The sequence below is a fragment of the Amphiura filiformis genome, chromosome 1 (genome assembly GCF_039555335.1).
Source record: "Amphiura filiformis chromosome 1, Afil_fr2py, whole genome shotgun sequence".
Classification (NCBI taxonomy): domain Eukaryota; kingdom Metazoa; phylum Echinodermata; class Ophiuroidea; order Amphilepidida; family Amphiuridae; genus Amphiura; species Amphiura filiformis.
The window spans coordinates 30,287,293-30,313,886 of record NC_092628.1 but is presented as its reverse complement, the minus strand read 5'-3'; the positions used below and the strand labels follow the sequence as shown (position 1 = coordinate 30,313,886).

General features: G+C 35.7%; 1 protein-coding gene across 1 annotated transcript; it reads right to left on the bottom strand.

Moving 5' to 3' along the window:
- Window positions 1–604: 604 nt before the first annotated feature.
- Window positions 605–23,635, bottom strand: LOC140158132 (uncharacterized). Its single transcript, XM_072181316.1, has 5 exons — window positions 23,475–23,635; window positions 4,559–4,892; window positions 3,304–3,469; window positions 2,425–2,533; window positions 605–756 (listed from the first exon to the last, which is right to left on the bottom strand). Exons 2-5 carry the CDS (start codon window positions 4,843–4,845, stop codon window positions 605–607), a joined length of 714 nt encoding a protein of 237 aa, XP_072037417.1. The 5' UTR covers window positions 4,846–4,892; window positions 23,475–23,635.
- Window positions 23,636–26,594: the final 2,959 nt, after the last annotated feature.

Below are 26,594 nucleotides of genomic sequence, written 5' to 3'. Positions count from 1 at the left end.
ATGTGCTCGCCGTGAATTTTTGCATAAACTGTCTTTATCGACCACGTTAGGTTATTTGACAAATTGTGCCAGATATCCTGCCCAGGACTCATTACACCACTTATGTTACACACAAAACAACCGAATATTGATGCGATCTTTCTAATGGCATTAGATCCATTAATACCATGAATACCGTATTTTATAGTTATTAAAGTTACTTACCACAGATTGTCTTTCATTTATATTTGATTGAGAAGCGTTTTCTTCCTTAACATCTTTGTTACAAGCAGCATCAGAATGTTCTTCTGGACCTGCGCCTGGATCACCACCAAAGACCTTTTGCGATGTGGGAATTTTCTGATTAAAATAAACATGGAACTTTTTATGCCACGATAAATTCTGTAATATCAAATCCTTTTGGAAATGTTAGTAATCATGTCCTATACTTTGAGTACAGCAACTCATAATTACAATCTTTCTTGTAACAATGGAAGTCAGATCTTATACTGAAGTTTCTTATGATCCCCTATTAGCGAACAGGGGATCTTCCTCTGATGTGTTTCTCCTATTGATTTGATTTCCCTCAATACTTGATAGCAAATAAATACTGATGGATTGTAAGTTATAGGGACAACAGAAAAATGAACATTGAGGAGCGAATATGATACAATATTATGAGAGAGATGCCAGTAAACTCCATTGTGTGGGGGTGTGTTTGGGTCACCAATCTACTTACATTTTCTTGTATTTTCTTGTCACCTTGCTGTTTTTGATCTGAATGAGAGATGTGCAAATGAATAATATAATAATATTATGTTAGTATAACACATCACAAAAAACTCAAACCATGTACAGCAAATGTTGAGAAAGGCGCTATAATACCATTTCTACACAAAAACGTATAATCGCACTGCGAGTTTCAAATTATTGTTTTTCTTGCTATTATCACCTATTTTTTCATAACGTATCTTCTCTACGGACGCTCTGAAAATGGTTTTACGATTATCAATTGCTTCACCTTAAAAGCGCCTTACGTGTGATGCCCTAATTCACATAATTTATTTATTTAATTTTTTCTGCCACCACAGATAACAACATACATATACAAAGACAATAGATAACATGATGGCTACCCAAGAAGCAAACTAATCTTAAGGGTACCCATATTAGAACAATAAAGGAAGGAACATGGTAAAAAAATTAAATTAGATATTCACATTTGATACTCAAATTTTGCGATTATAATACCTACGTCTGTTGTGCAGGACTACACAGCCTGGCGTAGCCAAGATGTTTCCGATGCCTAGGTGATTTTTAGGGGGGTAAAATTTGACGATAAAAGGTCCGCAATTGTCAAAAAAAAGGATTAAGAATCTAAAGTATCATGGCGGCCAGCATTCCACAGAGGGAGCCAAATGTTCCACATGTTACACTGTTCATGTATGTTGCATCCGCGTGAATTGAATTTCAAAAATGACTCGGATCTTAACAAGTATTAAAAACCTATTGCCAAAATTGTCTTAACGTGAAATTTAAATTTACATAAACATTTACGAGACGTGTCGTGTACTGCATAATCATGTAAATTTACCACACAATATAACATCAACAACAACAACAACAACAATAACGATAATAATAACACTAATAATAATAACACTAATAGTAATAATAATAATAATAATAATAATAATAATAATAATAATAATAATAATAATAATAATAATTTAATCTTATATAGCGCATTACAAACAAATCTCAATGCGCTTTACAAAGCATACATAAAAGCATAAACACATGGCAACAATATTTAAATATACAGCATTAAGATACGAACTAACATTTTAAAATTAATAAAGAAAATAAGTTGATTGCACAGTTACGTCAGAGGCGAGCAAAGGAGGACAGTAGCATGTGAAATATACAACAATAAACATGCAAAACCAAAGCCAAAAGAACACAAGATGCATATTTCACACAAGGAGCAAAACAAAAAGGCACACGCAGAAGCAGCAAAATTGGAAAATGTGAAATAGGCACAAGTGCAAGAGGCAAGAAATTGGAAAACATACAATGCATTTTGCACAGAAATGGAATGCTTTAAAGCACAAAACAACAAAACGTGGAATACGCATAGTAGGCTTTGACAGAGGAAATTCATAAATTTAACCTATACAAAAAACAACCAAATCAACTGAATCATTAAAATTAATTACTTGCATGCAAAATTTACATAGTAAAAACTGGTTTTCATAGCGCTTTACTAAAACAAACATAAGAGCATAAACACATGGCACATGATGGCAGCAATATCTAATATACATAATTGAAATACAAACCAGCTTTATAAAAATGACAGATGTAAAAGTTGATGTATATTGATATATATAATAATAATAATAATAATAATAATAATAATAATAATAATAATGGAATCTTTACCTTCTTCCGGATTTTTATCCGCTCCTCCTCGAAGTCCTCCGGCAAACTTGATGTAAATATTAGATTCATCTTGGATCCCGTGGTCTTCTATTGTAAGCAGTTCAAATAACTGAAGAATTTAGAGAAGCAAAAAAATTGAGAAGAACTGTAAACTAATTGTATTGAATTCACAAATTATTTAATTTCAAGTCGCATCATGACGCACACGAGGACAAACAATACAGAATACGTTATGAGCTCTTAGATGAAAATATTTGTATCTAATTTTAACATGAATATGCAAACGTTTGATCGAAGCCATATGTATATTTACCTATATTTAATAATTTATCAACAACTAAACAATTGTTATAACATGACCAGGTTAAGATTATGACTGATCAATGGAGTGAGAAGTTTCTTTTGTGCGGTGTTTACAGGAGATTCAATTGACTCTTTATAACAACCATGGCTGTATTATTGACTCCATTCTGGCTACCAGCATTATCAGTTTTGCAGCGTTATAGTAGACAGACATAGCAGTATCAAATACAGCCTGTCTAAAAAAAAAATTGTGCAAGTGAAAAGCGCCCTCTCTGGCCATTAGAAAATACCGTTGTGACATGATGCTTACATCAATGTCAAGGGCGTAATCTTAGCTCTCAAGATTTTACCCTTTTGCCTTTAACTAAACATATCTCGAGATTAAAACAAGCAAATAGAACAGAACAAATGGTATTTGAGAGCTACGATTACGCCCTTGACATTGATGTAAGCATCATGTCACAACGGTATTTTCTAATGGCCAGAGAGTGCACTTTTCACTTGCACAATTTTTTTTGAGACAGGCTGTATAGTGGCCATTTTGGTCCCCTCCTTAAACATGTTAAATCAAAGTACCTGATATTTGTCTTCACCGGTGAGCTCAAATTGTTCACGAATGCCATACTTGTTACTTATCTTGCGCTTCAGCGATTTGATTGAAGAGGTTTTCTCCAAAGTTACTGTCCAGATTGCGTGTTCAGGTGAATCAACATGCACGAAAAGTTGAAGAGTAGATTTTAACCTGCAAATAAGATTATAAATTATATAAAACCGGTTGATAAGGAGATGTTATGAGAAAGAGTGACAGGAAGGCAGATAGATAGACAAAAGGAGAGAAGGGTGAGAGAAGGGAGAACTATGTAAGGGAAAAAAAGTTGGAAGGAATTGAGAAGGAAACTTTTCAATTTGTAAACTGCATGTGAGAAATCATGTGAACTGCATGTGAGAAATCGTGCACGTGATTTCTTTCATAGAAACATGTCCGTGTTGCGGATGGATAAGTGATCCTTTACTAAATCGGAAATTCAAAATGTTCCTGCATTCTCTTGAGGTAATGAGTTTTAAGTCGTACAAGGAAAGAAGAAGAGGAAAGCTGTTGTGGTTTTTTTCTGTCGACATGTTCGGTTTTGAATCACCGACCCCTCGGGTGTGGAGCACCCTCAGTGGAGTGGCGTAGCGACGGGGGGAGGAGGGGGCACGTGTCCTGGGCGCTACCTTAAGGGGGCGCCGAATTGACCAATTCAGCATCGATTTTGTGCCCCCTCCAGGCGATAAAAGTCAAAATTTTGAAAAATCATTATAACCAAAATTACTTAGTGGTATTTGTGCACAACCCCTAGCTACGCCACTGATCACCCTGACAGCGTGTCACCACAGATCATATCTGTGGTGTCACGAGTAGTGAGCTGGCCGGCCAGCCTTTTCGTGCCGATATGTGATCCGATTCTTGCGCAATCACACCCTCGGCATGTTGAGATGCGAGGGGCTTAGATCTGTAGTATTTTTTGGTGCTGTAGCGTTTTGTAGCACTCAGTGCGGTTAGTGTTATAAGGAAATAAACATGTTTAGTGTTCCCTACCATACTTTTAAAATACGTTTCCGTAACATTCGGGAGCACCCCATAGTCCGACGGGTCAATGCCATTAGTCCGAACAGGATTAAAGTTAGGGTATAGGGGATTTTAGTATTAGGAGTAGGATTAAGGGTTAGAGTTATATTTAGGGTGATGGTTAGGGCTTAGGTTATAGTTTGGCGTAAGGGCTTCGGTTAGGGTATTGATTAGTTTAGTGTTGTTCTTGATGATCATTATTTTCGCTGTAACCAAAATTACCTTTTCTTGGACTGCGATTCGTCGGATGGGCTGATAAGATTTCTTTTCTTGCAGCCATTACGAGTTCCATAAGTTTCACATTGCGGACTAAGTTGCGGATGTCGGGTTTGCGCGCATTGCAATAGTGATGTCTTAAAACTTTTGTGTTTTTCTCTAGTTTTCATTCGGCATTTGTGAGTCACAAGCTTTGCTTCGGAGTGATTGTATGTAGCAAGACGTCCATGAAGCTGCCTCCATTCTTTCACCGATTCAGCCGATTTGGGAGTAAACCAAATATCTTCAGCCATTGTAATTGTCAGATTCGATATAACTTATGCATACACCTCATTCGTTGCTGAAATTAATAAAGAAATAACACAGATTGAAATTGGATAATTTCAAAAATGAATTTTAATGGCCAAGCAAATAGAGGCTATCCACGTTACTCATGTGTGACTTCTAACAAAATGCATGACCTCGGAGTTATACTTGCATGGCTTTGGCGGGCTGTTTTGAAACAGTCATGGTTGCACATGCAGGTACTTCTTTTGAAAGTTCTAAAGAAGGTATAGCAGTCGTTGATAGGATATGCAGCTTATAGAACACGGATAACCTCTATTGTGTTTATTTCTAACATCATTGTCAATCGAAGTAAGCTTTTAAACAGAAGTATTTATAGAAAACAATACTTTCTTCAGGATTTTAGGATTTCACATAATTATACACGTATTATACTGCGTACAAAAAGTATTCGTACACCTCAAACAAAAGCAATATCTTAAAGACACACATCCTAAAGTAACAAATAAAGTAATCATTAGATAGATAATTATGTTCTGCGTATTTTGATAACTTATTTGGAACGGTGTAACTTTATTTCCCCAAGTTATACCGAATCGAATGGAAATATTGATTCCTACCGGCTATTCTAACGGGCTCATTATAGCGTAACAGACCAACACTCACTCGCCATGCTCATAATTAGCGTGTTTCGAAAGAGAAATTGTGTCACTTTTGTAATGCTCTCTTAATTATTCAAATTGGTATAACTTGGGAAAATAAAGTCGCATCGTGCCAAACGCAGAACAAAAATTTGCCATCTATAGAGGTAGTCATTGTGACGTCAACGCATGGTATACAGAACGGCAGTACCCAGAAGATGGCGGATCCCGCGGAAAAGGCTGACGGCCTCTATTGATTACTTCGTTTGGTAAATTAAGGTTAGTGCCTTTAAGGTATTGCTTTTGTTTTAAGTGTTCGGATACTTTATGTGCGCAGTATACTTGTAATAACAGTCCTATATCCAGCTGCTGCAAGTAGTACCGATAAAAAGAGAGATTAGGAAAGGTTATCAAAGGCTATATGACGTAGACACCCTGTAAACAAACGAGAATGTAACCCATTGAAATGAAAAACTGGCTGCGGAGAAGACTAACAAGAATGGGGATCGTCTGTTTATTTCAGTAATATTTATACTATTATTATCTGAATCTGAATAAATATAATTATTATGTATTGCACTTTGTATATTGAAAACCGCTCTGTATTATATTATTCTTTTATTTGTATCAATAATGAAATAATTCAAATAAACTAAACTGAACTGATGAGGATATGATCCAACTGGTGTGTGAAGGCGTCAGGATGCATCGTGTCCAAAGACGGTTTCTAGGCTGCGGAAGTCTTGTTTGCGCTTGTCGAAACCTGGGTTTTGAACTTTATTCATCATGGCCTCATACATGTAGTAGGGGAAACCACAGTCAGCCAGCACGCAGCCACATATTAGCTCTTAGATGGAATTAAATGCCATGTAAACATCTGTCGAAGTATAACATTAATTGATTTCAGAAAAGCCTTCCTTCGACATACTCCACCGAAATATGCTTCAGATCCTCATATTTGATTCAAAAACAAATTATGGAAGGCTATACAAGAAAACAGCTTAAGTGATATCCCCTGATGGGGGAACAGTGCTGTTTGACATCCTGGCCAGCTTTCTGCAAGGTGATGCCCTTGCCCCTTATCTGTTTTTGATAGAGCATAACTGCACCTTGATAATTTCTGTTGATGGCAAGGAAGAAGCACTAAAAGATTCCATCTCGAATGGAGAAGGAGCAGACGAATTGAGCCAGAATGAGACCTGGGCTTCGCTGACGAAAGTGTCCTCCTGTCAGCAAATACAACAAGATCAAGAACTATTTGAAAGGGTCAAAACATCATTCGGAAAAGTCCGCTTAAAGAGGAATGGCACCAAGAAAAAGTACATGTCTTTCAGCCAAGGCCAAAAGGTCAACATCAACCCAAACAATGGCGCCAAGCTAAAAGAGGAACGGCTTGGAGAGTAAACTCTGGAAGTCTGTTCTACCAAAGATATTCAAATTGCAGATCTTCATCGCAAATGTGTATAGTAATTAATTGTTAATCTATATGTGGCGTGTCATGTCAAAAGGAGACACTTTTGGGCAGGTTATCAATTTTGAGGTTTTTACATATCTTAAATATAGAGATATTTTGCTCTACAACGCCATATTTCCCAATGAAATCGGACATTCCTGAGCGAAGATATTGAGTTTGTAAGTTATGGTTTTATGAAATTGGAAATTGGGATATCGGCCTTTAAAAATATTATTGACAATGTTGAGAGTAGGAATTACCTTGAAACATGTCTCAAAAAATACAAGATGCCAGTTATATTCTTGTCTGAAACTATCAGACCATTTTTTAAACATTAATAACATCACAAATTCGCAAGAAACCCAAATTGTTAAAAACTCACCCCCGGGCAGATTTTTGGTTATTTCTCCATTTGTGATCCTGCCCAAAAGTGTCTCCTTTTGACATGACACGTCACATATGGTTGTAAAACCTGGACCATGACTCTCAATCTAAAAGGTTGGATAACTGTTGCACACGAATGCTTAGGGCAGTGTTTATCAATTGGAACAGCACATCGGTAAGAAAGAGCTGTATGGATATACCTTCCAAGCCTCGCAGAAAAGATCAGTGAAAGAAGTGGGAGGGCGAGATGGCCGAGTGGTTAAGGCGTTGCGCTGCCGGCCGGGAGATACGATCGACGAGGGTTCGAGCCTTGGGCTTGCCTTAGGTGAAAATTCTCTTCCCTCCCAAAAAGTTCCTATATGGTCAGAAATCCTTCAATTTCTTCTCGCCCCCATACACTGCTTATCACGTGCAGATATAGGTAGTGTATGTGCTTCGTCCGTGATTCGGAAGTCACGTAAAGCCGTTGGTCCCGTGTACAGGAAGAGTCAAACCCTGTGCACGTTAAGTGTCAGAGCTATTCGAAAAGAGAAGGGGGACCATTCCCGGTTCTGATATCTGCAATCAATCCTAGGTTCCAGGATCGTGCATAGGTAAAAAACTGTGCACGTTAAGCCCGTGCGACAATACTCAATTTGAGGTATGCACGTATAGGAAGAAGGAAGAAGGAAGAACATGCTTAGTTGGACATTGTAAGTTGCCCAAATGATCAATTGGACACCCACCCATGAAACCAGAATCATGGTATACCATCCCTTGAATAAAGTAACACCCACAATAATCAAGTAACCAAGCAAGAACTGTTCACTGAAAAACGAAATCCTTTGTGTTGTGCTTTTATTTTTTACACATAATATTAAATATTTAATGAAATCACATTTTCGATTTCTTTCGAGTTCATTATAAAAACATTATATATCATATCCCTGAGTGTACGTGCAAAGGTCAGCTCGTGCCACGACTTGTACTTAAAATTATAGTGTGTTCAGTTCAAAGTTCGATTTGGGCGTATGTATACATATTAAAGCTTTAATGTACGATTTCCTTCCTTTGCTATTCTATACTCAAAATGCTGAAATAGTAATAGTAATAATTGTCATGATTGTAGGGAAGGGTTTCTGTCCATTTTGAGCTGAAATAACCAGGTAAAGTGAAAGAAACCCTACTGGTTATTTTGCTCATTTAACATACAATTTTATAGCAGGACATAAAATCATAATTTTATGAATTATGACTTTATGTCGAACTTTGCTCTGTTGAGTTACAAACACAAAAATTTGGCTGATTCCATTTAGGTGAAAGTTGGGATATGTGTAAACATTACAAATATGCCAAAAAATCGGATTTAAAAAATAGACCCATTTCATATTATAAGATCGTACATGATGGTCTTTAATAAATAAAATGTTACATCAAGAAGTCGTAAAAAGGAGAATGCATAGAAAGTGGCCTTTTGTACTACCGTAAGCCAGCGTGTGTTATATATCGTTATGAACACGGCAGAGTGCCGAATACGCAAAATTGCTGTTCTGAAATATTGTACCATTCCATTGGTCCTTCCAAAAATTGAGAACATTCTTGAGCACTCATTTGAAATGTATATTATAGCAGTGAATGTGCACGAATTATTTGCAATAATTAGATGTTCTGAAACAATCGATATCATCCCTCAAAACGGGAATTTACAGCTATTCGGCTTTATGCTGAATCCAAAATGTCTCTACCGCTGCGCAAATGGTTGTATACGAGGTCGAATACGCATTCAACTACGTGTAAACCATAGCACGCATTCTTGATTTGGGGCTTTCATGTAGAAATTACTGATTGTACATACTGCAGTTACTGTCCGTTTTCCTATACACAATACACAGTGCTCTCACCATTGACGCGTGACCCCTACAAATGATCTACGTTGGAAGAATGGGCACTTGCCTAGTTAACATCACTGTGTGAAAAATAACCAGCCAATATGTTAGCTATTCTCCAAACTTCTAGCAAATATATTTCTCTAACATGACCTAAAATTACAGCTAGGTTAGATGTTCAGAAATAGTCGCACTTTTGTAAAATATGAGTGAGGGCAAGGCATAGCTAGCCAACTCCCCGTGTTAATTGAATGGAGATTTGACCGAAAATATTGGTATCGGACCGCTCACTTCTGAAGGATGCCACAAAAAACGGTACAAGCTACATTTTAACTATTCTCTGGCAATCATTATGATGAGTTTCTTATATAGTATGCCGAAATTGGGTACTGTAGGTGATTGACAAATGGTCGCACTTTTCTGATAAATAAGTGACAGTGAACATGAAATATCAGCGCCCATAAACCCAAGTTAGTAGCTAGTTAGTGGAGGCCGTCACGGGACTGATTATTGATTATTGAAGTGCCTTATTAATAGATACGCACGATTTAGGGCAAGAAAAACAAACCGGGACACTTTTGGAGACATCATCATCATCATCATCATCATCATCATCATCATCATCATCATCATCATCATCATCATCATCATCATCATCATCATCGACATCATCATCATCATCACTTTCTACATTTTTTTCTAAACAACATAGGGCCTACCGTTTTAATAAGATTTTTTTCTTGAAATGCATGTAACTATAATTATTGTTTAGAGCGTGATGAAATAAAACATCACGATTTTCATCACAAAACAAATATAATGCATAAGAAATCGTTTGTTTTAGAGCGTGATGATGAAATAAAACATCACGATTTTCATCCCGAAACAAAGTAATACATAAGAAATCAATTTTTCGTGAGTGATGAAATAAAACATCAAAATTGTCATCACGAAACAAAGTAATACATGAGAAATCGTTTGTTTTAAAGCGTGATGAAATAAAACATCACAATTTTCATCACAAAACAAAGTAATAGGCCTACAAAAGAAATACATTTTTCAAGAGTGATTGAATAAAACATCACGATTTTCATCACGGAACAAAGTAATACATAAGACATCGTTTGTTTGATTGCAATCAACCGCGACAGTTCGTCTCACACATAACAATGCACTGCGATCAAATAGGTTGATGACAACATTTGATTGAATGGACTGCACTGCGCCATGATTACGTGCACCGGTTCAAATCCTTTGTTTGGAGCCAATCAATAATTTCACGTACAGCCTCTATGCAAATTAGAGTTTACACACGCTGCAGCTGGGGTAATCGACCGAAGCTTGTTGCCGTTAGTGATCGAATGCATGAGCTTATTTGCTTTACTGAATCGATTTACTGGATTAATTTCCTGTTAACTGGGTTTAATGCCACAAAGGTCGAATCGCCTTTGCCATGGACCATGACTGCATCATGACAAAAGCTGTAGACTTTACATTTGATATATAAGTTATAAAATAGTCGTCCCTGTAATATTTAGCAAAACCCGAGAATTTTAAACCAGAAATAACAATATTGGCCCATATTTTGCATGCAATTTTTGGGATTTTACGAGGGTGCACTCACATTATTAAGCCATAGCGATATCATGTGGAGAATGTTTGTAGGCCCCTACTTATATTCGTATGACTGGATAGAAGACACCTATAGCTATCCATTGGTATCAAATATAATAGTATAGGACACTTAATATAGAAAATTCGGGGTTTTCAGCTATAGAATACTACAGATCAACCTGATTTGTACAGCTAAGTATACGATTCGTCTTTTGGTAGAATTCATTAAAGCCATATTATAATATTTGCTGAGGAAGACGCCCTCACTGAATTTTTAAAATTCCTTTTTTTTTTTGATTAAATTGTACTTTATTAAACCAATATACCCTGCAAAAATCAAGACTCTAAGTGCTGTAGTTTTGTCAAAATCCGTGATTTTGAATTAAAGGCTGATTCAGCGCTTTATTATTACGATGGAATTATTAGTCGAACGTATACACGATGTTCATAACACACAGTACTTAGTACGTCACGGCGTGCGGGACGGTGATATACACAACAAAGGGTCGTACCACAACATGACCGAAGGAGTGGTACGTATTGGCGACATGTGCGCTGGTAGTAAATTCAATTTTCTTTGCTTTGCCGTAGTTGTTCGGCTCAAAAATAAAAGGGATATATCTGACAGTAAAAGCTAACATTTTATGGCAAAGATTAGAAATGCTAATCTATTTTGTTTGAAAATGTTATAATATTGCTTTAATTGCACTCAGGCGCGATTCGTCCAAATCAAAATTTCGATATCTACGTCAGGGAGTAACATTTACCATTGATTTTTGGTGGAAATAAAAGATCATCTGAAACATAATCACAAGCATACAATAACTCAATTTACTCAAAATTCTCGATTCGTCACTCTGCCGAGTTCATAACGATATGTAGTAATTGAGTAAAATAATACATATAAGCACGCAGGAAAGATAACGTAGAAAGGATTCCCAGTTTCCCGTGCATGATCATGCAATCGGTTTTTAGAGATGCACCATGTTAAATTATGTGGGGTAGTTTAATAGAAAAGGGTCTTGCGGTTCATGACTTTATGCCAATAGTATATCAAAATGAAAGTATTGGACATTTTTGCAAACTTGCATTATATGGCGATAATGACACTCCTTCCTTCAAGCCGTGAATCTCCTTTATGGACCCAATACCACTTGTCTTGTGTGTCAGCTTTATTTGTCCCTGTGTGTCAGCTTTATTTGTCTCAATACAAACACATCTCAAAGGTCCAAAGGACACCTCCGACCCGGCTTTAACTCGAAAACCACAAGAATTATGGAAATATAAACACAATTATTGGCTTCCTTGACTCATTTCCAATAAGATCAAAATATTAATATTATACATTGTAGCTTTTTACTTAAAGACATATTATAACATTTCTTTAAAAATAGATTAGTATTCATTTTCAATAAAATGTTAGCATTTACTGTCAGATATGTCCCCTTTAATTTTGAGCCGAACAAGTGAGGTAAAGCAAAGAAAATGGGAATTTACTACTAGCGCCAATGCATGTTACTCCGGCGGTTGTAATATGGGACGATCCTCTGGCATGTGTGTGTGTGTGTCCCGTACGCCGTGTACGTAGGGGGGTGTTGACATCGAATACGCGTTCGACTAATATTTCCATCGTAATAATAAAACGCCGGTTCCGACGGTTTATTCAAAATCTCGGATTTTGACAAAACTACAGCACCTGAATTCTTGATTTTTGCAGAGAATCTTTGTTTACTAAAGTACATTACAATCGTGCAAAAAACCTGAAAAGGTGTGTCATGATCCCGGGGGGGTTCTTCGAAAAAAATTTGTACGGGGGTGTGCCACGCAGACTTTCGGATGCTGACTTTCTCTATACCTACTTTTTGCTGTTTTTGCTACCCATCAGTATACCAATTTTCAACAAAAGCACCCAAAAAGCACCCAAATTTGCCATAATTGGGTGCTTTAAGGCCACTTTTTCCAAAATGCGCATTGGTCTCCACTGAAAACCCACCCATCGATATACCAAAATCGCTGAAAAGGTACCCCAAAACCGTGGCACATCCCCGTATACCTTCAACCCCCCCCGGGGTCATGATTTAGTACGGTTGCCTGTGTTATTGATTGGCTTTTTGGCTACATTGTTTTTGACAATTTCAGGCGGAGATTAGGCCAAGGAACTCTAATCAAGTTGTTACCATCGCATTTTTATCGAGCAGCCGCCAATTTCAGGCAATCGGACAAAGAATTCGGCCATCTATAAAAAAAAGTACCTGAGCCTAAATTGCTATGAACTTGAGTCATCACACTACATTTAAATGGGTGACAATTGATACAATAATTATGCCCCCAATAATGGCCTTCATTTTAACCGTTATTTGTTTACCTGCGATTTTTCCCTTTTGAGAAATTAATGAATTTATCGAAAAACTTTTCGGATAACGCTACCTAAATGCTCCCATCCTTAATTCAGTTGACTGAATGTATTTATGTTTGACCCAGTCAAACATAAATACATTCATTCTTCTCGTGATAATAATAAATCGTGGTAACCTACTTTTAATTCAGTTGACTGTGCGGGGTCAAACATTTATTCCTTCGCGTCATAAATAATATATATTAATGTAAAATCATGCATTTCAAATACATAAATTTTGTAATAAACAGAATGTTTGATTGTATTGTTGCAATTTTAAAGTTCTCAAAATTGCTTATTATTTTATATTTAGGTTGGGTTTCACTGGAATAGGCGTATTAAAAGAAGATGACGCCCAATCTGGCCTTATAGACAGTGGCGGCGCCAGGAATTTGTTTTCCAGGGGGTATTGAGTGGGCAACGTGAATTTCAGGGGGGGGGGTCAAAATCAACAAATTTTGCGCAAAATTACCGCAAAAAGATGATTTTTTTTAAATTTTGGGTTTTTACTGGGGAAAACAAGGGGGCAAGAGAGCTGACTGGGGTGCATTTTCCCCCACATGCCCCCCCCCCCAGGCGCCGCCATTGCTTATAGATAGAAATGGAAGTGCGTTCAATCAGATGATGAGGTTTTCCTTTCATATTCATAACACATCAAATATTTGTGTGTCATTGTGTGCGCTCGTAACTGACACAAAATAAACTTTACGTTTCCTAATTTTATGGGGTTTTTAATGAGAAATGAGAGAATATTTAATTAAAATAAGTTTATTTTTGCATATTGCCATTTTGTTTGACACAGTGTGTAACTTGTGTAATACATCTGGCAAGCAGTGAACTGGTGAAAGAATGGCGTTTAATTAAGCGAAGTCGAATTAAAACCAGATTGTCAATGGGGAGAAAATTTTTGGCCAGGCGTATAAATGGGTTTTTTACCCTTGTGTATAATATGGGTTAAGCCGTTGTCCACTTGGGAGTTATGCACATCAGTGATTTCAGATATGCGTTCACCCATGTAAAAACAGGTGCAGGGTTTTGATGCAATCATAATGGTTTTGTTAAAGGTCCACCACCACATCTGGAATAATGAGCTATATAATTGAGTTATGTGGCCCAGGGCATATCAGTCCAGACACCACCTAAGTCCAGACAAGTATACAAGTATACAGGAGTGTGATCTACAAGGACAAGGTCGCTGGTCAGTTGACCAGGCCAACGTTTGTTCCTCTTTAAAGGGTTTTGTTGTTGCTATGATACAACCAATCAATTGGCATAATTGTAGCTGGTCAAATGCAAGTGGGCTTTTTGACTCATTCATATCATGTTTTATCATCGAGAGATCAACTTCTATTGAAAAAATGGTTAAAGCATCTATGGTTAAATAGCTGCATGTCAATATAAAACAGTGGCATGTTTAATGCTTGCATTCGCTCTATGGCAATGTATAGGAATCTCCTAACAGGATATTAACAAAATGGCAACAGTAAAACAATCAGTGTATCGAGTGCAAGTAGAATGTTACATAGATTGTGATTGTAAAGCAGGACGGACGGGGCGTCATCATGGTGGAATCTTTGTCTTTCGGCGGTATGGAAGAGACAGAGGACTTGAGTAGGCAAGTTATGATTATAATCTGTTAATTTATACGATGAAATAATAATGATAATAATAAATAACAGAAATAGCAATAAGGAGGATCACCACGAAGGACAGCGATTAAGTTATACGGGTAACATACATATAGCAAAAGATTAAGCAACTATTATACTTTATCTCGTATCTTTTGAAAATTTTATTAAATGTAAGCCTTACGTATAACATCTATTAAAATACGCGTATAACATCTATAAGCAGTGCCAAGAAATGAGTGCGTAAAGGCATAAGATAGGAGGCAGCATAAAACATTAAATAGTGCCAGCGGGGGCATTTCAGTTGATCGAATAATTATGAATAATATGAATTAATATTATTATGTGGTTAAATAGATTAATTTCAAACATGCTCAATATACACGAGCACATGGGATGTGTAAGACCACGGGAGGGCAAGTAGTAGGACCTATGGTACCTTCTGTATACTGGGGGATCAATTTATATACAAATGCACGGTCAGATTCATCTTCGAGTTATTGCGAGTTGAGAGTACGTAAAAACCCCGAATTAGTATCACACAAGTTCGAATTAATAACGCTTCAGATTGACATGGTTTCGTCAAAAAATAATAGGCCTAAACACAAATATTTCAGGATATAAAAGTTGTATTAATTATGGTAGGCAATAAGTACAAGCAGGACTAGCGGGGAACAAATGTAATTAAGCAACAAATGGTAGGGTCAAGGAGGTTGCACTAAATTCATGGTTCTATTTATAATGAAAAACAGAATAAGGAGAAAGAAAAACTATTGTTTATCAAGAGAGATAGACAAGCTCTATATAATGGCAGAGTCTGGATCTTATCAAGTAAATGAAAGGATAAAAAAGCTACTAGAACTGACATCTGAATAACATAAGAAACTAACCAGATTAACAATAGATGTGAACAATTGCTGTACAAACGGGAAGTAAAGAAGGCAAACAAGAAAAGATATCTTATTTTCTGGAGGTAAACAAATAGAGATGGTCACTTAAGTCGCAAATAAGGAAAATGGAAGTATAAGTAATAGGCCTAATATAAATATAAAAATAATAAGCATACCAGATACAGTAATAGCAAAATGAAACCCCATTTGTAAAGGTAATGATAGACATAATATAGATATGCAGTAAAATACAAAAACGGGAAGTAAGGAAGGCCAACAAGAAAAAATATCTTATTTTTCTGGAGGTTAAACAAATAGGGATGGTCACTTAGGTCACAAATAAGGAAAATGAAGTATAAGTATATATAAAAATAATAAGCATACCAGATACAGTAATAGCATCTAGTAGATTAAAATGAAACAAAATTGTAAGGGTAATGATATAATATAGATATGCAGTAAAATATATAAATAGTCTTTCAAAAACATAAATTAGTAACAAGGTAGAAATGACCGATTAGTGGATCAGCATTATACAATTTAATACAACTATATCAAAGAATACATACAGGTAATATAGTGCAAGAAGAAAAAATAAATAAAAAATAAATGGAATTGAGTATAGTATAGTAGGCCTTAGGCCTAATATCAAAAAATTATAAATTACATGCGTTTAAAGAGATTCTTTGGGTGGTTGCCAATTAATACGAGTTATATTGAATTCGTGCATTCACACAACTCCACCGATGGTTTAGGACGTTTGGAGTGCAAGTATCGGGTAAAGCGCGAGAGGCTTGGTTAAAAGAATGATAAAACAAAAATTGTCTCGTACAATTGTAAAATTTGAGAACCCTTAAATGCTTATTACAGTGTGTAGCAAATACCTTAGGCACTGGCTGATAATATGGAACATAGGCATATCAAAATATTGTAGTGGCATGCATTAAAATTCTTTTGAGGTGGTTGTCAATCTAATACCAGTTATACTCCATCGATGGTTATGACGTTTGGAGTGCAAGTATAGGGTAAATAACGAGAGGCCTAGCTAAAAAGTATGAAAAACAAAAAAAAAACAAACAAACAAAAAACAAATTGACTTGTGCAAATGTAAAATCTGAGAACCCTTATGCTTATTACAGGGTTAGGAAATACCTTAGGTACTGGCTAATAATGCGGAACATATAGGCATACCACATGGCATATTCGTACAGGCAAGAAATATATTTTGAGTATAGGCCTATACTAAAAAGGTGAACTGTGTATATAGGCATTCATGTTTATACTGAGGTGGTATTATAAAGTATGCGGACACATCAAATATGCTATAAGATATGTATGTAGGCAACGGGCAAGGAATACATGATTATACAAAGTAGATGAGAAACATGTTGATTTAGTAAACAAAGTAGGAGGAGCAGTTATATGAGGAAGCCACTAATTGCATATAGTGTGTTGTGATGTTGGCCACCATTTACATTATAGTTAAACAACTAATGTAGTAAGACAAGCCTAAGTTGAAAGGGCGAAGGTCACGCTTGCGAATCCACATGCATACAATGAGCTACAATGTTAAATAATTTTATAACAAATAGGCGTTTTAAAAATAAAAACAAAGGAGTAGGCCTATATTTACAAGTTACAGACGTCCAAAAAGAAACATGACAGAACAGACACTAACAGACAAATCATATCTGCATATCATAAAACAGTAGTATAAGACATACAGTGTATAGCATCAGTTGTCTCTTGCTGTGTATTTTTCTTTCATTTCAGAAATTCATAGTGTTGAAGTTGTGGAATTAGCATATACATTGTAGGCCACTTGTGAACATTACGAACATGAACAATATCGAGTGGGATATGGCCAAATGTGTAGTGGACATCATGCACGGTATAAAGTTCAGTCTACAACAAGCGACAATTGACAGTACATGCACTTCACAAGGCGAAGTTCATGATCTCATGGAAATTAAAAACAATTTCACGCAGGAACGCTTGGACATGTATGAACACTTGGATATATATTGATTCGTTATCTAAATCAATATATCATGGAAAAATAACACGTTGATGTTTGGCAAAGTGCATTCTACAAATCATATACCGTGAAAACGTGTTGGATTATTGTATTGTTGTTAAGGAGTTGGTAAGTCCACACGTCTTACAAAAGTGTTGTTGTTTCAACATTCTTTACAACATAACTCAAGAACCACATGACCTATGTGTATCTGTGATATTTAAATTCTTCTACCAAATCGTAAGGACCGGATGTGCGAACGTCTCTCACATATGCAGGAATTATTACGTGTTTAGATGAACGATGTTGTAAACCGTTAAAATCGATGCACAGTCGATTATAATATTAATAGTCGCATCACCGCATCATCAACATAATTGTCAGGGGTGTGACAGCATGGAATTGGCAATTGATGGAAGCTCAGATGAAAACAAAAACCAATGCAAGTAGTTTGTAGTCACAAAACAAAGTCAAGCAAACTTTATTTGGAAATGGCATGATCATCACCAGAGTAAAACAATGTCCAAAAAAGGACAATGAACTACAAGTATACAGTACAGGATTAAGCAGTCTAAAATGCATTTAATTTGGTTTCCTTGGGGATACAAATTGAAACGTAATTCGTGAAATGCATAATAAAGCCAGTAGGTAACATATATTGATATAACTCTCTTGCTATGAACCTCACAGTTGGCAAAGGCGAAATGATAAACCAAGTTCATAAAAGAAAAAATGTATATAGATCCTGTATGAAAATCCTTTGTAAATATTGAAACGATACACGCTGCAATTGGAAGGTTTTCCTGCTTTTATCCCACGAAGGTTTTGATTAGGTTTTTCTACGTTCCAATTGCATCTATTCGGTATCAGTGACAGTATTAAATCCAAAGGATTGGTATAGGAAGTTGTGTTTGATATGTAGATGATTTCAAAGTATGGGTTTATTTTATTCAACAATTAAGTGAAACCCGTATAAGAAATAAAATATACTGTAAAGCATTTAGCCACTTCAATGCTTAAAATCAGTTCTCGAGGTGCTAATCGCTTAACCCAAAAGTTATTTGTGTAATTATGTTGGCCAATCTTGTGCCACTCTAAAATCGCAATCATCAACTCAAGCTCCACAAGTGAAATAATTCTTTATCCTATAAAGCCGAATAGCGCCCGCCAGCTAACTTCATGCTGCATGTTCCATGTTGCATCCATTGCATTCATTGAAATTGAAAAAAAAGGGGCGGGTGTTAAGCAAGTTCCTTTTGAAATGAAGGAACTTGTTTGGCAGTTATTTTTCGGCTTTCAATGATATTCTGCATTAATTATATGCATTTATGACAAATCATGGCAAATGACATGGTCATTATTTGAAATCTGCGTAAAGTATTGAATTGAGTGTTATAAAATACACACGATAATGATTCCATATGGCGATGGCCTTTCAATTAGCGCGTGATAGTTTTGTCTGCGTTTTGGGACCTTTTTGGGCTCAATTATAGGCCTATGGTATAAGATATATAGTGCTAATTAGCGAATATTAGAAATATGATGAACCCCGGGATGATGAACAATGGTATATGGTAACTTGTGCCCTTAATTAGCGCAAATTATGGTCATGTTTGGCTTTTGGGCATTTATCATAGGGAATAACATGTGCCCGGAAATGGCTGCGGATTATGGTCTTGTCCGGGTCATGGGTCACTTTCCCATGGAATCTAGAAGTTGTTAGATTACTATAGTGCTAATAACGTCATAAGAAATAATGTGCCTTTAAATACGCGCAGATTATGGTTGTGTCTGGTGTCAGGGCATTTTTCTTTGGTATAAGATACTTAAGAAATCCCATAGAGGATATTCTTTATAAATAAACCAAATGATCTCTCGGTTGTTATAGAACATGACCACCACAAAAAGTGTTGTCTCCCATGTTTGTTGTTTTTGAGTTCATTGACAATGGCGTTTAATTAAGCGAAGTCGAATTAAAACCAGATTGTCAATGGGGAGAAAATTTTTGGCCAGGCGTATAAATGGGTTTTTTACCCTTGTGTATAATATGGGTTAAGCCGTTGTCCACTTGGGAGTTATGCACATCAGTGATTTCAGATATGCGTTCACCCATGTAAAAACAGGTGCAGGGTTTTGATGCAATCATAATGGTTTTGTTAAAGGGTTTTGTTGTTGCTATGATACAACCAATCAATTGGCATAATTGTAGCTGGTCAAATGCAAGTGGGCTTTTTGACTCATTCATATCATGTTTTATCATCGAGAGATCAACTTCTATTGAAAAACCCACCCTCCACGCCCAATAAATGTACATGTTAAGTGAAAGTAAAGTAACAGTGAGTCATGTATAAGTTTACAGGTTTTAGTGGAAAGTAAGTAAGAATAATCAATTGGTTATAAGTTTTACGTAACTTTGAAAACATGTTTAATGCTAAATTATGCGGTTTAAATTAACACAAACATTAAATGTTTTATCAGAGCGTTAAACGTTTTCAAGTTAATCATTTGAAACAGAAATATCATAATAAATGTCAAATGTTCACTTCGAATTCATGCATAACAATATACGAATTGAAGTAAATATAATCAAGCCTTGCAGGCTTAATTGAATTGAATTTAATGGCTTAACATGTTTAATAAAACATGTTTATCATAACAAGTGGGGACACGGATAAGATAATAACTCGCAAGTCAGCAAGTGATTATAAATGTGAATTCAAGTTTAAGTCTATAAAAACTTTCAATCGTATATACAGAAATATCACAATAAATGTCAAATGTTCACAAAATGAGGTAACTTCGAATTCATGCATAACATAAGAATTGAAGTAAATATTATCAAGCCTTGCATGCTTAATTGAACTTAATTTAATGGCTTAACATGTTTAATAAAACAGGTTTATCATAACAAATGGGGACATGGATAAGATAATAACTCGCAAGTCAGCAAGTGATTATAATTGTGAATTCCAAGTTTAAGTCTAAAAGCTTACAATTGTGTATACAGAAATATCACAATAAATGTCAAAATGTTCACGAAATGAGGTAACTTCGAATTCATGCATAACATAAGAATTGAAGTAAAGATTATCAAGCCTTGCAGGCTTAATTGAAATTAATGGAATGGCTTAACATGTTTAATAAAACATGTTTATCATAACAAGTGGGGACACTAAAGATAACTAGCAAGTCAGCAAGTGATTATAATTTTGCATTCAAGTTTAAGTCTAAAAGTTTTCAATTGTATAGACTTGAGCCTTAAACACTGCATAGAGCGGGCGTGTTAAACTAAAGATGTCTCCCAGCGCAAAACAAACACTGGAGAAAAATGGTTCACAATGGAAAGGAGAACCAATGACGTATAGAAATAAGGTAATAAGTCAACAAGTTCAAAATAAGTTTGATATGACTTTGAATTCATAGCAATTTCTAAAGTCTGAAAATATGTAAGCTAAATAATTCCACTAAAAAGAATGTTTCTGTTGGCGTCAAGTAGGCACTTTATCATAAAATCAAAAAGTAGCCAAAGTTAAAGAAAAAGCACTTTACCACTGTCTACCAGGTTTACTGCATAATCAAAAACAAAAACAAAACAAATCAAAAATGGTTGTTGAAGTTAAAGACATAAGCCTGGTACATGTGTGTCAACAGTTTCCTAGGCATTGTGGTAAATACATACCAATTAACTGTACCTATCGGAAATAAATACATGAAATAATTGAAGCAAAACGTTTCATGTCCATAAACGAAGACGCATACATGCAGTTATTTTTCGGCTTTCAATGATATTCTGCATTAATTATATGCATTTATGACAAATCATGGCAAATGACATGGTCATTATTTGAAATCTGCGTAAAGTATTGAATTGAGTGTTATAAAATACACACGATAATGATTCCATATGGCGATGGCCTTTCAATTAGCGCGTGATAGTTTTGTCTGCGTTTTGGGACCTTTTTGGGCTCAATTATAGGCCTATGGTATAAGATATATAGTGCTAATTAGCGAATATTAGAAATATGATGAACCCCGGGGATGATGAACAATGGTATATGGTAACTTGTGCCCTTAATTAGCGCAAATTATGGTCATGTTTGGCTTTTGGGCATTTATCATATAGGGAATAACATGTGCCCGGAAATGGCTGCGGATTATGGTCTTGTCCGGGTCATGGGTCACTTTCCCATGGAATCTAGAAGTTGTTAGATTACTATAGTGCTAATAACGTCATAAGAAATAATGTGCCTTTAAATACGCGCAGATTATGGTTGTGTCTGGTGTCAGGGCATTTTTCTTTGGTATGAGATACTTAAGAAATCCCATAGAGGATATTCTTTATAAATAAACCAAATGATCTCTCGGTTGTTATAGAACATGACCACCACAAAAAGTGTTGTCTCCCATGTTTGTTGTTTTTGAGTTCATTGACAATTATTTTGAAATATGAATTCAGAAAAATACACAATGTATTATGTGATGCACCTGATGATGTAATTCTGTAACTGATTAGGTAATTTGACCGAACTGCTACTGAAGTTCTTACTCTTGCTTTATTTTTGTGTTTATTTTATCAGTGCACCTTACATTCTAATAATATAATTCTATAATGAAATGGCAGTCATGTTGTGATGTCAGCTATGATGCAAAATACATGTTTATTCCCATTACTATATCCTATTGTATGGCATGTTTTGAAGGGTAATTTACACATACATGTATCCGAAAGTGTTGTCATGTCATCTTTTTAGGTCTTCATTTTGGATTAGACATAATGGAGTCCATTTAACATATACGTATATATTTATTAATTTTCAAATAATATCTTATCAATAGTATACCTTTGGATATTTTTAGTTTAGTTTCTAAACAAAACCCCATTTTCTTCACATGTTTTTTGGTCTAAATGGCGGCCATTTTGAAAATCAAAAATGCCAAAAATTGGTAAAAATCACCTGTGGTTCGTATCCTAAATTTGTTCAGCATACTTTACTCTAGAACTCTGCTTATTTAAACACCTTTAACCAAAAGTGCACGATTTTTACAATTTTCTGCCCTACTAATAATCCATATTTTGATAGTGAGCAGTTGAGGTGAAATGTGTTAATTGTTTTAACGTAATCCATTAAATATATAAAATATACTTGGGTGCTGTGCAATAAGTATGAGTCCCCCCCCCCAGTAAAATTTCCAAATTACGTGCCAAAAATTGCTTACCCCCCTCCTCGACCTGCCAAGAAATCTTTCGCCCCCCTCTCGGCCTGCCAAAAATCTTTGCCCCCCCTTCCGCCTTTGCACATGCCAAATTTTTGGGATCCCAATTTGCAAACCTTAAATAGTCTAGATATGTATCTGGACCATATATAACGAGCAGGAAAATCTGCATATTAAAGCGTTTCCGTACTGTTTTAGAGCGTATTTATTTAGAAGGTGCCACATGAATGTGTGCCAAAAATCGCCCCAGGCTTGCCAAAAATTGCCCCCCACCTTCTTCCCCCTAATTTTACCCTCCTACCAGGGCTCATGGTTATTGCACAGCCCCTTACTATGCTTACTTGGCATGTATCTAACCATATTCGAAATTTTTAATACAGAATGAACAGTGTTGAGGTACCGTTTATGTTATAGGAAGTTAAAGTTATGTCAACTTTAAATTTCTGCCTCACATTAAGTAGGTATAAACGTTTCAATATGCCTCTATAAACATAGATGGATACATAATGTAAAAATAAATGTATAGGCCTACTTACCAATCTACGGAGCGTAGGCTACACGAATACCAAATAATCAGTCGAGTAACAGCTGAAACCCACAAGGCCCCAACGCTCTTCAGTTTAATACTCTTGCTTTACTTAATCTAGAGTGATCGCGTTCTCTTTCCACAGTGTATGAAATCTCCTTCTCAACTGCGTAGGGCCTATTAAGTTTTTAATCCTATATATAAGAGGCGGGCCTCATAACACCCCAGCATAACACTGCGGATTAATATCTGTAAGTGTTTCATTAGAACATGTAAAAGCATGTCAAATTCAGAATCATGAATATATAATAGTGACCAATGTCCGTCAGTTTATGCATTAGTTACATACAATAATTATGAACAAACTAAAAGGGGGTACATGTTTTATTTTGAAAATGTGGCTTTATATTTCTTTACCAAAATGCTGGGTTTACTTTTGTATGCGTATAAAAAAGCCCGGGAATAAAGCTTGGGGAATTCCCTGTTAATGATCAATTCCTTCCTGCTGATATGACGTTGATCAAAGTACATCGTCAGTAGGCCTACATGGCGCTGTGTAGTGATATTTGAATTAGCATTTTGTGTAGCTACATTTATATATACAAATGTTTTTGGTATCCTCTAGTGATAAAACTACAATCAAGCGCAACAAATTCCCTAGGACACTTGTTAATTTTTTTGCGCACGTGTTTAATTAAAACCGCATACTAGTATGTGAAGTTCGCCATATAAAAGGGAATTTAAGAAAAAAGCAATGTTGGCGCAAACATGTCACGCATTTCAAAATTGAGGCGTTTGGTATACTTAAGGGTGTACTACACCCCTGGCAAATTTTTTGCATATTTTTGCATTTTTCTCAAAAATTATAGCACATTGGTATATTATAGGGGCAATATATACAACTAGTTGTATACAACTACTGTACTGAAAATTCAGCAACTCAAAGCACGTAGTTATTGATTTATTGATCAAATATTGGTTTTCCCTCATTTTTGACTGTAACTCCACAACTGTTGTCTGTGCTGAAATAAAATTTCCAGTGCAGTAGTTGTAGTCCTTGCCCCTATAATATACATATCATATACTTGTCCCCAATGCGCTATACTTTTTGAGAAAAATGCAAAAATAGGCACACAATTGGGCAGGGGTGTAGTACCCACTTAAGGGAAGCGGAAGGTCATTTAGAGAATTAACGATAGGAAAAATGGGCTAATATACCTTACTGGTTATGAAACAAAGGTGCCACACCAGCGTTAGAAATAGAAGCTAGTGGCAGTGGAGGAACCACGTGTCACAGCCTGTAAAATCACAAACACTGGATGCACTATATTAAATTATGTGTGGATAGCACTGAAGCTTATGAAGGTAAACAAGTTGCACATTCTGAAGAAAGAAACAGGATAAAAGACTCACCTCACACTGAATAAAAAGTTGACAAACAATTTTTTTTTGTGTGATCACACGCCTTTAATGAGTTGGCTGTTATTATCCAAATACGAAGAACTTCGTTGTAGCCGCGCGCTAAACCCCGTGGAGTGAAGCCCATTATGTCCCTTTAATTTTTTATCCAGGATATTTCATTTCTAGCACGAAAATTAAGACCCATTCAGTGATTTACTCATCAGGACAATCGTAAAAATCATCAAAATTCAGATTTTCGTACCTTTGTTACTGTCATAGATTTGCTAACATAGCCTGATAGTGGTTCAGCCGAAAGCCGTGTTTTTAAGACAAAATAAGACATTTTTCATGAATCTGTAATTTATATACCGACAGTATATAAATTAGCTACATGTATTTGAATGGGGCTTCAACTTCGTCAATACTGCTGTTTTCTTAATTTTTTGCCAAATGTTTCATTTCAAAAATACCAAATGACAATTTGAATAACTTATCCTTCACGTTTAAGCAATTAATAAACAATTTTTACACTTGGGCGGGATCACTGCATGGGTCTTTAATACCATACAGTATGCATCTAATTGAAACTCTTCGTGTTCAGCAATGTTTAGTGTACAGGGTGTAACAATAAAATTTGTACAATTGCATTTTGACATCTCGGGAAAAAACTAAAAGAGTTATGTTACAAATGTTATATGCAATACAATCAGTAAGATCGTGGCTAAAAGAAGACGTTTAGTTGGTTTCTTTACTAGCTTGGATTCAAAAGTTATGTCCGATTAATTAAATCGTCCAGAAAAAGTGTTGGGCCACTTTTGCCATGTTTGCGCATGTCAAGTTTGAACCGCGTGATATGCTTATCGTGCATTAAACATCAAAGAACTGACACAAAAGAATTATAAGTGGTGTTTCTTCATATAATTAACATGAACTTAATAATAATATGATATTTCTTTTAAATCTATAAATGAAGTCATGAAATTTCTTTCAAATTATCTTATAAATAAAGTAATTTCTCATATCCCTGAGATAGCATTGGTAAAACTGAGAACAGATTTTGCATCCATATAATACAAAACAATTACATTTTGAAATTAAGTGACCACTATTGCCAGCATTTCTGTTTAACAAATTCTACCTACTTCTCATAGTTATATGCAATTGTATGCCTTGATGGAAGACGTGAGTTTGGAAAATGAGCTATTCTGCTTGACTCCATGTGCTACCGAATGTCACAACCATAAAAATACGCTCTTCCAACGTGAATTAGGGTTGAAGTTGTTGAGCTGTAGCCACGATTTCTAGTAAATGAGGTTGTTATGTCAGTGCTTAGTTGTGACTTTCAAAAACTCAAGGAGATATTCTATTATGTAATGATTTCTACCACTTCGAATACCCCATAAAACTACCTATCATAAAAGCACCGCCCAACTGGTCCATGGTTCAACTCCATTCAGTCACTTTTGTAAGACTTAGACAAAAGTGGCCCAAGCGGTTTTAAGACTAGGTTACATAATTGGCCATATCTTTACTTGTATACCATCGATTTTATTAGTACAAAGCCTATCCGGTGGCTTAAGAAATTATCTTGATAGACAGATAAATATCAAACCAAAAAATAAGCGGCATAATTGTGTCATTCTATTTTTAAAATTGTACAAATTTTATTGTTACACCCTGTATAACATCATACATGCATATAGAGTCTACAACATAATGAATCATCAAA

Excerpts from the sequence above, each read along its gene's own strand:
- LOC140158132 (XM_072181316.1), bottom strand. The coding sequence starts at position 4,845 with ATGGCTGAAGATATTTGGTTTACTCCCAAATCGGCTGAATCGGTGAAA. Across the intron at positions 3,470-4,558 it reads GAATCGCAGTCCAAGAAAAG|GTTAAAATCTACTCTTCAAC; the intron begins GTAATTTTGGTT and ends TCTTATTTGCAG. Across the intron at positions 757-2,424 it reads GGATAAAAATCCGGAAGAAG|ATCAAAAACAGCAAGGTGAC; the intron begins GTAAAGATTCCA and ends TCTCTCATTCAG.